The sequence below is a fragment of the Staurois parvus genome, unplaced genomic scaffold (assembly GCF_062004578.1).
Source record: "Staurois parvus isolate SC_StPar_1 unplaced genomic scaffold, SC_StPar_1.0 ptg000006l, whole genome shotgun sequence".
NCBI classification, from domain to species: Eukaryota; Metazoa; Chordata; class Amphibia; order Anura; family Ranidae; genus Staurois; species Staurois parvus.
In genome coordinates, this window is record NW_028317802.1 from 9,331,705 (window position 1) to 9,346,690 (window position 14,986).

At 37.9% G+C, this 14,986-nt stretch overlaps 1 protein-coding gene across 11 annotated transcripts in view; it reads right to left on the reverse strand.

The window, feature by feature from the left end:
- The window catches only part of LOC149474319 (protocadherin gamma-C5-like), a 561,663-nt gene that overhangs the window by 421,494 nt on the left and 125,183 nt on the right, over positions 1–14,986 (reverse strand). Inside the window, exon 1 of one of the 11 annotated variants that reach the window (XM_089655919.1) lies at positions 1,451–3,862. The exons of the other annotated variants lie outside the window; for them this stretch is intronic. Within the exon in view, the coding sequence (XP_089512045.1) occupies positions 1,451–3,847 (2,397 nt within the window). The 5' untranslated portion in view covers positions 3,848–3,862. Of the gene's footprint in view, positions 1–1,450; positions 3,863–14,986 lie in introns of those variants that run through there. 11 annotated transcript variants of the gene reach the window in all.

A 14,986-nucleotide genomic window follows, 5' to 3' on the forward strand; every position in this document is an offset into this window, starting at 1 on the left:
GTATAGTGTTGCATGACCGCGCAATTGTCATTCAAAGTGCGACAACACTGAAAGCTGAAAATTGCCTTGGGCAGTATAGGGGTAAAAATGCCTGGCGTTGAAGTGGTTAAAACAACACATTGATATTCATGTTTGTGATTTTATAAAATGGTAGTTCCTTTTTTGTAAATATGCTTAAAGTGATAATAAAATAACAAATTTAACTTTACCCTACAGGTAAGACTTTAAAAAGTCTTACGTGTAGGTGCCTTTGACACAGCCTAACTTTGTGCCATTTAGTAGATAGAGGCATCATCTTAAGCCCATGATGTAACTGGGACATGTGCAGTACTCTCTTCATGCACAGAACAATTAGTGTGCCATGGATGCAGAGAGCCCCATGCCACTATGGCGACTACTCTGCACATGTACAATAGTGACGTCATCGGGTTCCAGCCATTCAAATAGCCAGAGAGCGCAAACCCGGCAGGAATACAGGGCAATGGTGGAAGCACCTGCATCAGTAGTGCTGGAGCTGCTGGAGGGTTCCGTCTGTAAGATAAATCTGTCTTAATCTGCTAGTATTTGTTACATTATAGCACATTATGGCAATATTCTTCAGGGGGATAATTATTTATTTATTTTTAAGTTTACTACCACTTAAGATTCATATTTCATATAAAACAAACTTTTTTTCAGGACTTTTAGTCACTAAACTAGCCAGATAACAGGTGTTAGGACATTAGTACTCTAAAAATACTAGACATCCTTCAATACAATTTACAATTTTAAGGTCAAAAAGTGGACACTGACATGAGATGCCAGTCTTTCAAAATAGAGGTTTAGAATCAGTAGATTTTCCCCCACTTCCTGTCTAGTTAAACTGATGTCAGCAGGACATGAAGCGAGGGTACAGAGCCCCGAATAAAGATCAATTCTAATCCTTCCCCACTCTATCCAAAACAAGATAAAAAGGTTTTGGCAAGACATGCACTTTAAGCATACAATAATTATATCACTGACAGTTTACTAGATGTTGGGAAATGGTATTCAACTTCCTGTTGATTTTCAAATAAAAAGTGCGGAGCTTAATATTAGTCCTGAGCCTCCAGTTTATAAAGAAGTTATATTGTACAAGATAACATCAAGAAAAGTTTAAGGTTACTTGAGACAACCCTAAATTCTGTCAAGATTTACAATGTTATGCAAAGACCTCAAGTAATGAAATTCCTTAGTCTTTTTTTTTTTTAACCAAAAAGCATAATACATTGTTGGAAAGGCAATACCACAGTGTTATCCCAACTGTATAAACCAAAAAAAGAGATTTGCAACTTGATTTTTCTCTATATTACTAATTAGTAATAGCCAGTAAGTAATTTCTAGTTTACCGAAAACAGGCAGTATTGAGTGAACATAGTATTTTCTATCAAATTTACATTTAAATTTTAATGATTATGTCCATTTCTCTTACCTTTGGAGCCTGATCACTGCCAACCCCTTCATCACCAGTGTCAATAAGATTGTCTGTGGGAACATTCTGGACTGGTTTTAGATAAGCAATTTCATTCTGTTTTGAGTCTAGGGTCACGCACACGTCATATGAGAATGGAAAAGGTAAACTTGTATCACTGATCTCTGAAGGACATCCCAGGGTGAACTGAGGGTAAACATCTCTACCAAGAGTTCTAATGGATGTTGGGTTATTCATTCTTCTGCATTTAAAAATTACTATGATCAATACAGTTCCAATAAATAAACATGAAATTAATGCTATGGCTACTACTAGATAGAATGTGACATTAGTTGAAGTTTCTTTATTACTTGGTTGACGTTTTATCTCTGGAGCAACCTGCTGAAAATTTTCTGCAACAAGCAAGTTCACAGTAACTGTAGAAGACAGAGATGGGACGCCATGGTCCTTTACCATAACTACAATTTTTTGCCTTATAGTATCCATGTTTGGCAAGTCTTTTCCAAGTCTGATTTCCCCAGTATGTTGACCAATGGAGAACAAAGATGGATCCGGAATTTGCAGGAAGTGATAAGACAGCCAGGCGTTGTGTCCAGAGTCAGCATCCACAGCAATCACTTTGGTCACCAGATAATCTTTCTCAGCAGAGTGAGGAATAAATTCAAACAAAGATGATCCATCATTCTCCGGTGAAGGATAGAGGATTTTAGGTGCATTATCATTCTTATCAATGATACATATCCTCACAGTGGCATTGCTGCTCAAAGGAAACTTTCCACTGTCTTTAGCCATAACCTGAAAATTAAATTCCCTTAACTGTTCAAAGTCAAATGATCTCTGTGCATAAATAACTCCTGTCATGGAGTTCATGGAAACATATGAAGATACTGGAATTTCTTCTATGTTGCTACTTAAAATGCTATAAGAGATTTTTCCATTCTCATCACAATCAAGATCTATGGCATGTACATGGTGCACTGATGTCCCTGGTTGATTATTCTCTAGAATGTAGACAATATATGTGTTTTTTTCAAAAACAGGTGGATTATCATTTACATCTGAAACAGTCAATGGAATGGTTTTATTACTGGACAATGGGGGAGATCCATTATCCACACAGGAAACTGTAAGGTCATACACAGAGTTTTTTTCCCTGTCCATGCTCACTGCAGTTACAAGTTTATAGTAACTAGTTGATGATGGTATTAATTGAAATGGCAATGTATCAGAGATCTGACACGCAACCTCCCCATTAATTCCAGAATCTAAATCATGAACATTAACTAATGCTATGACAGTACCAGGAGAGGCATCTTCTTGAACTGTTGCAGAGAGGGATGTTACAATAATTTCTGGGACATTATCATTCACGTCAATGACTTGTATTGATATCTTGCAACGAGCAACATGTCCACCACCATCTTTAGCTTCTACAGTAATCTCATAAGAATCTGCAACCTCATAGTCCAAACTTCCTATTATTTTAATATCCCCATTAAAGGGATCCACACTAAAAAGCTGATTTGCATTTTTAGAAATATGACTAAAAGCATAGGTTATAAATGCATTAGAACCTTCATCTTTATCAGTTGCATTCAAATGGACAACCAGAAAACCGATGGGTACATTCTCCATTATACTTATTTGATATGTATCTTTTGAAAAAACAGGAAAGTTGTCATTAACATCTTGTACTGTAATTTTGATAAGTGCAGTGCCAGTTTTAGGTGGTTTACCTCCATCGGAAGCTATTAAAACTAATTCATAGTAACTTTGTTTTTCTCGGTCCAAAGATTTTTCTAGTATAAGTTCAGGGTACCAGATTCCATCTCTCATATTTTTTTCTCCCAAGCAGAAATAGCTAGTATCACTGAGTGTATAGTGGTCTACTGTATTTGTGCCTAGATCTGGATCATTTGCATTTCCTAATGCAAAGCGTGTTCCGGGTAATGTAAGCTCACTTATTTCTATATCAAAATGGCTGGTTGAAAAAGTAGGTGAATTGTCATTCACATCTTGTATTTCAACAGTTATTGTATAAAAATTTAGAGGGTTTTCTATGACAGCCTCAAGATTTAAAAAGCAGTTCTGTTTAGCCCCACATAATGCTTCTCTATCAATTCTGTCTGAGATAACCAAATTTCCATCTTGTAAATTAACAGTGAAATATTGTGTTTTTCCATGAGATACAATCTGGAATTTTCTTAGTGCTACTTCTTTTACATTTAATCCAAGATCCTTTGCCACATTCCCAACCACAGCACCTTGCTTTAATTCTTCAAGTATAGAGTACTGCAGCTGACAAAAAACACACTGGAAGAAAATCAAAATCAAGTACAATAATTCCTGCCATGCAAGCACACAAAATGTATACCTGCATCTTGTAAAACCTTTCATGTTTGCCAGAGAGTATATTCTTCTTCAATAAATCCAGGATAATATTGATTGAAATTTGTAGTATCCAAGATGTATCTTGTTGAAAGGATCCAGGTAAATAAAATAGCAGTATGTGCAGAGAAGTGCAAGGTTTACTTCAGCTCTGTACCATGAGGCTGTATTCATTCTCCACTCTTAGCTAGAACTCTCAAATCTATGGTACAATGGCGGCACTCAGAGTTCAAAGTGAGGTACTGCAGCTTACCAGCTTAAATCCTCAATTTATATAATTTGATTTAGCAGTAACTACATATATTAATAATTTACAATCAGTTTTCAAGGTTTTTTAAATAATATGAAAAATGGTCTGGTCCTAATCTTTGTGGTTGTATAGAGTTTAATTTCCCAAGCTACTGAAAAAGTTGACTGTTATAACCAGTCATCCTACATACAGCAGCATTGCACCAAAAGGACCATAATTATCTGTCCAAAAATATTTCAACATTTTTCACTGTATTTTTACCACTAAATAATTGCTTTGTGCATGTATAGAATTTTATTTTTAATAATACAAACATTCCCAAACAAGTTACATTTGCCTTGTTTAAAGCCTGCATTTGATTAATTTATTTAAAATCAGAACAAGGTACTGGTGACAGATGTCCTAGTTGAAATCTTCCATGCCCTGCTCCCCCATACCCCAACAGTGGAAATCTTCCTGTGCTCTGGGGGTTAATACAGCTGCTGGACTTGTCATAGGAACTTGTGAAGTGTACCAACCTTTCTGTCCCCCTCCTCTATTCAAGCTGTACTATAGCTACCATCAATGAAAAGTATGCCCTACATACTTGTTCAAGGTCAGTGACTCACACTACATTAAAACCAGAGGTTTAACCTAACACCAAGTGAGTAGCATTTCAGAAGGAGTTCAATGATGACATGGCATTACTGAACTCCTTTCAAGAAACTTCAGCTAGTGGTCCTGATTGGACACCCAGTGGTCCTCAATTTTGTGTCTGTATTAGCCCTGTACCTGATATAATCAGTAATCTGGTGGCTGCTGTTTTCAATTAAAAAAAAAACTCTTGAAAATGGTTCTGAAGCAGCCTCCACCTGGACTGACATCAGGAAATACAGAAAAAAGGTTCCTATGGAGCACTTTGTCAAAATTAAAAATGTTGAGCTTTCTCTGGAACAATGGTAGATTGGCCATTTTTACATTTTGTTTCAAGGATCGAATATGTTGGATACCCAATAGTCGCTCTTTGATGACCTGAAACCTTGGGGAATTTGCGCATAAAGTACCCCATTACCCACACATTTCCTGAAGCAGAGAAGCCTTGGCCCTTGGTGTTGCTGAGGACAATATTGTCCTCAACAATTGCACCCTAACTCATGTAATACTGCTGGGTGTAGTATATTGCGTGTAATATACATATATATATATATATATATATATATAAAATGAAGATATTGAAACACATACTGTTCATTCTGGGACAGGCCAGTGACAAAACCACTTTACACATCAAAAGAACTCAGTGCTATGTTAATTTTATGCAAGGTCACCTGGTATTTGGGGAATAGCCTGTTTATCTAATTAGACATTCCAAAGGGTACATTGTATATATGACTTGACCATACAAGAAGTATTTATTGATGGTAATTAGACTCCAGGGCCTATTATATGGTGAAAGGATGACTTGATTACCTGGGAAACACTATAGTGACCCTAATTGTTATTTATAGTAATGACAAGTGAAGTCTTTTCATGTAAGAGCAAAGTGGCCAATCAGAGTGTTTGCCATTGTACTGAATGGGAAAAATGTATATATCAAGGAAGAAGGGACACAGGTGACAGAACACAGGTGACAGAACACAGGTGCCAGGACACAGGAAGGTACTCTGAAGGGTTCTAATGATTGCCTGTCATCTACCTTGTCTGTACCTCCTCTGGGAAAGAGAGTTTTTTCTGTCATTGATATGGGAGCACAGGTATAGATCATACTGTAACTCACATTATTCCATGCATGGAAGCTACCTAGGTGCATATTATAGATCGGACATATGCTGGACGGTGTAGCATCTCTATTGTTGATATTCTTGACTTTGAGGGCTGTTGTTCATTGTAATATTTGCAAGTATTCAGCTAGATTTTTGTCATCTGTAACAAATATCTTCATCCGAATAAATGCATCTCTCTCGAAAATAACTATTGGTTTTTGTGGGAAAAGTATACATAAATATACACTGGTGATACGTCCTCCATCATTGATATAAGACAACAGATTTGTGCACATAGGTTCTTCCGGAGAAGGTCTGGATCTCCATGTTTGATATGAACTATCTGTTGCAAATATCTTCATCCGTTCTGTTTTATGAATTGCTATAGTTGTCTTCATAGTTATTAGAAGACAACACTGGGATTAACGAGGGGATGAAACATGCCCCTGAAACTCTGCATATTTAGTCCTCCTCCCCGTTGCCAGCACCCCAGCTTCTTCCTTTATTCTTCCTCTGCCTGCAGGGTCCTGTTGGCATTGTGACAGCAGTAAGTCTTCCTCTTACTCCTGCTACCTTGACTTCAGTACTTGGTCTACCAGGTTGTGTGTGCTTCAGGAGGAAGAGTGCTTCATCACCGGTTACAATTTTGGTTGCCGAAAATGCTACATGAATGTTGAATGAAGTGCCATTGATGCAGTAAAAAGCCCAGGTACTCATTAGTGGCACACTGCTGCAGAATGGGCAAAGTTGAGTTACTTCATTTGGAGGTGTCACAGATGAGGCAGTTGATGTTGATGCCACATTTCTGCCAGGAAACACTGACTGGGAATAATCACCTAAGGTGGTTCTAAACCCTTCAGGCCAAATGAAAGACCACCTAGAAGCATCACATCACCAGGTTAAGTACATGTGTCTAGCAAGTTATTTGTGTCATGTTTCCCAGGTGAAAAGCAACGAGCAGGCTAGTGCCACTGTCACACATGACATTGTCTCAAGATGGGGTGAGCTCTGTCACTTCTCATTGTGGGCCTAGAGACGTGATGTCCTACAGACATACAAGCTGGAAAAGAGTATGACAGCATTTCCCCTGGAATGTTGCATATGCTCTGGGGCACTTGTGGCAGACTGCTGGTTCATAGAATTTGCAGAATAAGTACAGTTAAGAGGAGGAGTTACATATGACTGCATTGTCATCATTGGACAAGGCATGAGGTGTCACCACCAGTTTCAGTGGTGTTCCATACATACTTCCCAGCTGGCAGAAAATTGGCACAGTGTACCATGAAGGAAATTTAGTGTCCCTGCCTATCCTTACTGGACCTCTTTTCATGTGTAACCGCCGCTGTCAGCTTGGTCCAGCAACATAGACAAACTACGTTCTACATGTTGGTATAATCCTAAAATTCTTCAACCCCTTGTTTGACTTCCCTCCCTGTCACTTAAGGTTGCAGATGTTGAGGTGGATGCAACAGGAAAATGTTGTGGAACACAGGAGATGTAGATGTTGCCAACTTGACTTACTGAGGTGCTGCTCCCACTGAGCTGTGTTGTGCACAGTCATATGGTTACGCATGCATGTGGTACCCATATGGCTGGTAGTTTTACGATGGCTGATATGCTGCTGGTAGAGGCTGCAGACCTCAACCACTGAAATCCCTAGGGCTAGCCCACAGAGCTCTTAAGTGTTGTGCTGCTGACAGCAGATCAAAAAAGGACAACATTTCAGAGCTCTGTGGGCTAGCCCTAGGGATTTCAGTGGCTTGCACTTATAGGCAGAGTAGCCAGATGAATTCTCTGCAAGCTGCCCGTCTCTGAAAAAAATCCTGCCTTTTTTGTTGCTCTGCCTCTCCCTTAGATCTTTCCTCATCCACAAACGGTGACACCCACAAATGGTCTGCCACTTTATCATCCACCCTCTTCTCATTGCTGGTGCCCATTTTGCAGTATGCTTCAGCTCCTGGAATATCAGTGCTTTTTGTCACCTCTCTCTATGGTCATGGTGCTATCTTCATCATACTCAATATCTAAAAGAAGTAATGCTTACTTATGGCCAAGATCATTCTCCTGAGGCAAGTCAGTGATTGTGTGATCAAATAATTCATCTGACTAACCAATGCCAGTTTATGGGGTTATAATAGATTTAGCAGAAGGCGAATACAATGACACTTTACGCCTGCTTGACATTTTTAATAAAGATAATTGCCTAAATTTAATTGCAGTTTTGGCTAGGTTGAAGAAATGTGACAAACTAAATTGAAAAAAAGACAGCAAAAAATAAAGTTTGCAGGGGGAACAAGGAAAACTACAGTTGCAGTCTCTGAACTGCAAACATGGTAGGGGGATAACAAGAATATGTAGCCCACTACACTGCAATTCAGCACAATAGAGCATAGTATAGCACTATATACCAACTATTTCTCCATACACAGACTATAGAGAGCTCTCCCTGTACTACTGCAACAGACAATGACAATTGGCTGCTGGGAACCCACCCTACCAGGAGGGAGCTGGCACATATAAAACTCAAATTGCTGACTTTTCTAAGGCAGATACCGTACATTTAAAGGCCAGGTTTTAGGCTATGGCTACAAAGAATGCAACCTGCACTGATATACACATCCAGACTCAATTAAAAAAACATTCAAATAATTATAAATGTATTCCATTCAATACAATAAAAAATATATTTCTGTAGTAAAATGTTATTGGTTTCATCTTCAAACATTGGTGCGCTAATAATAAATTCAAAATATGTTATTGTACTACCCATATAAACAATATAAACTAGATATGATAACACAAAGTATCAAGCTTGTCCTATTTACTGTTTGCAAAGGTTTGAGCCAAAAAACCACAATGTATTACAAATACATCATATTATAAATACAAATACATTGTATTATAAATACACATATATACATCATAGTAAAAAAATAACAATTAAAAATTGATTTTAAATCAAAATGGTCTAACTCATCCTTTACTTCTGCATAATTGCATGATATCTTAAAAGAATAAAGGTATATTTTAAAGTGGTTCTAAAGGCAAAAGGTTTTAGGTAAAAAACCTTTTGGTGAAGCTCCCCCCTCAGCCCCCCCTTATACTTACTAATCTTGAGCCAGCAATGTGCATGAGAGCCACGGCTCTCCCGGGTCTCTCTCTCCTCACTGGCTCTTACAATCTGTCAATAACAGCTAGTGAGCTAATGAAAAGAGAGTGGGTGGCAGGGCAGAGCCATGCTCTATGTTTTAATGTCCATTCACAGGTGCATGACTCGAGAGCGAGCCTGTTCCGAGTTGCCCCATAGCAAGAGGCTTGCTATTGGGAGCACTTGGCTGGGGGGGGGAGTCAGGACTGTGGGCAGGGGACCAAAAAAGAAGAGGATCGGTGCTGCTCTGTGCAAAACCATTACACAGAGCAGATAAGTATAACATGTTTGGCTTTTTTTTCTATTACTTTCTTTATAATCACACACATAAATAGAAAATGGAAAAGTAGTTATTACAAATTATTTTGCTGCAAAGGTGTTTAACAACATTCCTTATCAAAACATTTATTTTGGCAAAATACAGCACTAATTTTAGAAAGAGTTACCATTTACTGACTTTCCGAGTGTACTTAGTAACAGGTAGTTTTATGTTAACTAGATTGTTAAAATTTCACATTCCAAACACAATTATTCCATTCACATGACAAATTATATGAAATTCAGTCAGGGCTTCTATAACTGCATACACAGAGCAAATCTTTAACTAGAATGTATATTGACAGTTTAAATGAAATTGTGTCAACAATATCAAGCAAGATCTATGAGTAGAAGAATATATTGTATTACTGCAGACTAGTTTGGCATTCAGTGTTTGCAATCTCCTACATGGTAACATGTATGCTCAGTGATTGACTATGAAATTATATATCTTTTATCTTAAAACATGTGCATTCATTGAAAATATAATCTATCATCAAAATGAAACATTATTTCACAGTATTCTAAAATCATGATCATCTACTGCAGTGATGGCGAACCTTTTTGAGCCCGAGTGCCCAAACTGCAACCCAAAACCAACTTATTTCTTTCAAAGTGCCAACACTGCAAGGAAACCTGAATATCGAGCTTTTGATTTAGAAAAAACAACTCGTACAGTAGTGCAAACTAATTAACAGTACAGGGATGACCAGAGACTGTGGACAGTACAGGGATGACCAGAGACTGCGGACACAGTACAGGGATGACCAGAGACTGCAGACACAGTACAGGGATGACCAGAGACTGCGGACACAGTACAGGGATGACCAGAGACTGCGGACAGTACAGGGATGACCAGAGACTGCGGACAGTACAGGGATGACCAGAGACTGCAGACACAGTACAGGGATGACCAGAGACTGCAGACACAGTACAGGGATGACCAGAGACTGCGGACACAGTACAGGGATGACCAGAGACTGCGGACAGTACAGGGATGGCCAGAGACTGTGGACAGTACAGGGATGACCAGAGACTGCGGACACAGTACAGGGATGACCAGAGACTGCGGACAGTACAGGGATGACCAGAGACTGCGGACAGTACAGGAGATGACCAGAGACTGCGGAAAGCACAGGGATGACCAGAGACTGCGGACAGCACAGGGATGACCAGAGACTGCAGACAGTACAGGGATGACCAGAGACTGCGGACAGTACAGATGACTGCTGACCTTTGGGGAGGGAGGGGGAGCGGGTACCTGAATTTGACAGGTACCCGCTCTTACTTCCGCAGAGTTTTTTTTTTATCTTACCTGTTCCTTTATCCAGCCGCGCGCTGTCTTCCCGGCTTCTGTAGTATGGGCGCTCGTCGGACAGCCGGATGCCCAGTGCACATGCGCGAGAAGCGCTGCGCTTTGTGATTGGTCCGGCGGCTTCTGGGATCTGTCATGTGTCCCAGGTACCGCCTTACCATTCACAAAGAGCACTGCTTCTTGCGCATGCGCACTTGGGACCTGGCTGTCACGCACACTACAGAAGCCGGGAAGACAGCGCGCCGCTGGATAGAGGGACAGGTACGGTCCCACTGCAGAGCTGAGCGGCCGGCCCGGTATTCTGACACGGCGGCGGTGGAAATACCGGACCGGCGCTCTATATTCGCTCCATATTCCTACATAGACTCTAGCAATACCTCATTAACATACAATGCAGGATGGTGGTTTCAAAATGTTTAACTCTTTGTTAGGACAGTTTCAAATCTAGTTTACAGCTGATAATGAAAAATTGCAAACACAACGTTCATTATGTTAAACATCACTACACAGCCCCCCCCCCCCTAAACATTACAAATCAGAGAGCATGTAAAAATGTTTAACCACAGAAAAGCACTTAAAAATGCAACCGGGAATTTTTAAATATTTGTATAAAGGCATGCTATGTTAATGAGAACATATAATATAAATATAAAGTAGGTGTTATCCCAATGTGGCTGTAGAAGTGGAAATATCCTTTGGAAATAAACACTGGATTAAAGAATCATTTGTTTTTATAGCTAGCAATAATGTATTAATGTGCATTTTAAACCCAAAAATAGAAATGTAGTATATTGCAGCAAACCTGTCCTCAGATGGGGTGGCTGCATTTGTTTTTTTTTTCTGGTGTTTTTCTGGTATTTTTAACTGGTATTTTTTCCTTTAGTCTTGTGGTGTTTAAATTCGGAAAGTTAACTCCACTGTATGTATGGTGGGAGCCATTAATATATCCCATACTGCACTGGATAAGATAACATTATTTTTGCTTTCAGTTAAGCTCACAGAAAGTGACATTTACAGTACATTGCATTTCTCACAAAAAAAAGGAATTTCCCTCACTTGCTGAAAATGTTGTTAGCCTGAAAAATAAACACTAATGCAGTCACCACATCTACGGTCTGGTAAGCCGCAATATTACATTTGTGTTCTTGGGTTTAAATGATCCTTAATAACCCATTCTTATAAACAAATACAATATTTCTTCCACATACCTGTTCAACGTTGCCAGAAGAGATATTGTTTTGTGTAGAAATATTTTTTGTGTCATCAGTATCAATGAGATTGTCTGTGGGAACATTGCGGACTGGTTCAGGATAAGCAACTTCCTTCTGCTTTGAGTCAAGAGTCACACAGACATCATAGGAGAATGGAAAAGGTAAACTTGCATCACTGATTTCTGAAGGATATCCCAGTGTGAATTGAGGATACACATTTGTGTTATATGTTCCAAAAGTTGTTGAAGTATTGTTTGTTCTGCATTTATAAACCATTGTGACCACCACAATTATGATGAATAAAAAAGATATTAGTGCTATAGCTATAACTAGGTAGAATGTCACATTAGATGATGTTTCCATATCCTTTGGTTGCTTTCTTATCTCCGGAATAACTTGCTGAAAATTTTCTGCCACAACTAAATTTAAAGTAACAGTAGCTGAAAGAGAAGGAATTCCATTGTCCTTAACCAGAACCACAATTTTTTGCCTCAAAGTTTCCATGTCTTGAATGTCCCTCCCAATCCTGATTTCACCAGATTGTTGGCCTATATTAAGTAATGATGGTTCAGGAACCTGAAGTAAATGATAGGAGAGCCAAGCATTGTGCCCAGAGTCAGCATCTACTGCAATTACTTTGGTCACTAGATATCCTTTTTCAGCAGTATGGGGAATAAATTCAAAAACTGTTGATGCCTCTGTGTCTGATACTGGGTAGAGAATCTTAGGATAATTGTCATTCTTGTCAATGATACATATCCTCACTGTTATAGTACTATTTAAAGGTGGGGAACCGTTGTCTTTGGCCATCACCTGGAACCAAAGCTCTCGCAACTGTTCATAGTCAAATGATCTCTGAGCATAAATAACACCAGTTATGGAGTTTATGGAAACATATGATGTTACTGGAATATCTTCTATATTGCTATTTAAAATATTGTAGGTGATTTTTCCATTTTCATCTCGATCCAGATCTGTTGCATGAACTTTGTGTACTGATGTCCCTGGTTGATTATTTTCTGTAATGTAGACAACATAGTTCAACTTTTCAAAAACTGGAGAATTATCATTCACATCAGAAATATTTACCTTAATGGTTTTATTGTTACTCAGAGATGGTGATCCATTATCTGTGCAGAAAATTGTTATATTATACAAAGAATTTTTTTCTTGGTCCATGCTGGCTGATGTTACAAGCTTATAGTAACTGCTTGACGATGGTATCAGTTGAAAAGGCAATATGTTGGAGATTTGACAAGCAACCTCACCATTCAACCCAGAATCTAAATCTCGAACATTTACTAAAGCTATAACTGCACCAGGTGGTGAGTCTTCTGGAATTGTTGTTGCAAGAGAGGTGACTGCTATTTCTGGAATATTATCATTCACATCGACCACCTGAACTGATAACTTACAATGTGTGACATGGCCTCCACCATCTTTTGCAGCTACAGTCATTTCATAAATATCTGATGCTTCATAGTCCAAATGCTCATTGATCTTAATATCACCATTTAAGGAATCTATGGTAAATATGTTTTGTGCTTGTTTAGAAATATGACTTAAAGAATACGTTATTAGACCATTGGAGCCTTCATCTTCATCAGTTGCATTTAAGTGGATTACTAAAAAACCAAGAGGCGCATTCTCAAGTAATTTTATGTGATATGTTTCTTGAGTAAACACAGGAAAGTTATCATTAAAATCTTGAATTTTAATTTTGATTATGGTAGTACCTGATTTAGGAGGGTTTCCTCCATCAAAAGCAGTTAAAAATAACTCATAAGTACTTTGCTTTTCTCTATCCAGTGACTTCTCTAAAATTATTTCTGGGTATTTCCTTCCATTAATACTATTTTTTTCCCCAAGAATAAAATATTCAACACTGCTAAGTGTATAGCTTTGAACAGAGTTAATACCTAAGTCTGGGTCTTGTGCATATCCCAGTATAAAGCGTTCTCCAGGTAAGGTTACTTCACTAATTTCCAGATCAAAATATTTTTCAGAAAAGGCTGGTACATTATCATTCACATCTTGGATTTCCATAGTGATTGTGTAAAAATTCAGAGGATTTTCAATAACAGCTTCAAGGTTTAAAAAGCAGTTCTGCTTAGCTCCGCATAATGTTTCTCTGTCAATTCTATCTATCACAAGCAGGTAACAATTTTCCAAATTAATATTAAAATACTGCTTATTTGCTTGAGAAATAAACTGAAATTTCCTCAGTGCTAAATCTTCACAGTTTAATCCAAGATCTTTTGCTATATTTCCAACTACAGATCCTTTCTTCATTTCTTCAGGTACTGAATACTGCAACTGGCCAGAAATAAACCTGACTGAGAAAGAAATTAAGCAGAATACTTGCCATATCATTTTCCTTGGTTGTCTTCTATATCCAGTTATGGGATTCTTTAGTGAATGTAAAAAAAATATGTAAGTCCTTTTTAAATATATAAAAAAAAGAAAATCTCCCAGGTCCAAGATGTTTTATAACATTATCCACTTAGTTCCAATTTGCAGAAGGCACAATTCACATCTTGTAGTATATCCCTCAGATCTGATTTGTAGGACTGCAAAATTAATTTTGTTTTCACATCCACAATACAACCATTTATAGTGCAATGGTTCCACTTAGAGTTCAAAATAAGGTATTGCATCCTTACAAGTTAAAGTACAGTATTAGATATATTAACATCAATACAAAACTGTAGTCAAAAACAGAAAGACAGATAGATAGATAGATAGATAGATAGATAGATAGATAGATGATTTTCTAGCAGTGCTTTACTTAACTGCTTTAATTTTAGAACAAATTTCTAATACATCAAAATTAACGTATTAAAAGTAGGAATATTCTAAATGAATAAGAAAATGAGACATGTTATAAAATATTAAAAAACAAATGTAATGCAAATAAAATGTTTTAATTTAAAAATTGTGTTCTGCTCATAGTATAAAATCCTATGAATATTGTTACCAACAAAATTAGAAATGAATATCAAAGATGATACTACATAACTGTTCCTTAAAGAAACACAATTTCTTACTATGACAATCAAATGTGACACACTTAGTAGCAACAATTATATTAAGCCACATGGTACCAGGCAATACCCAATCATTTACAGAATTTTGCATTTCAATAGAAAATAACCATAAATGTT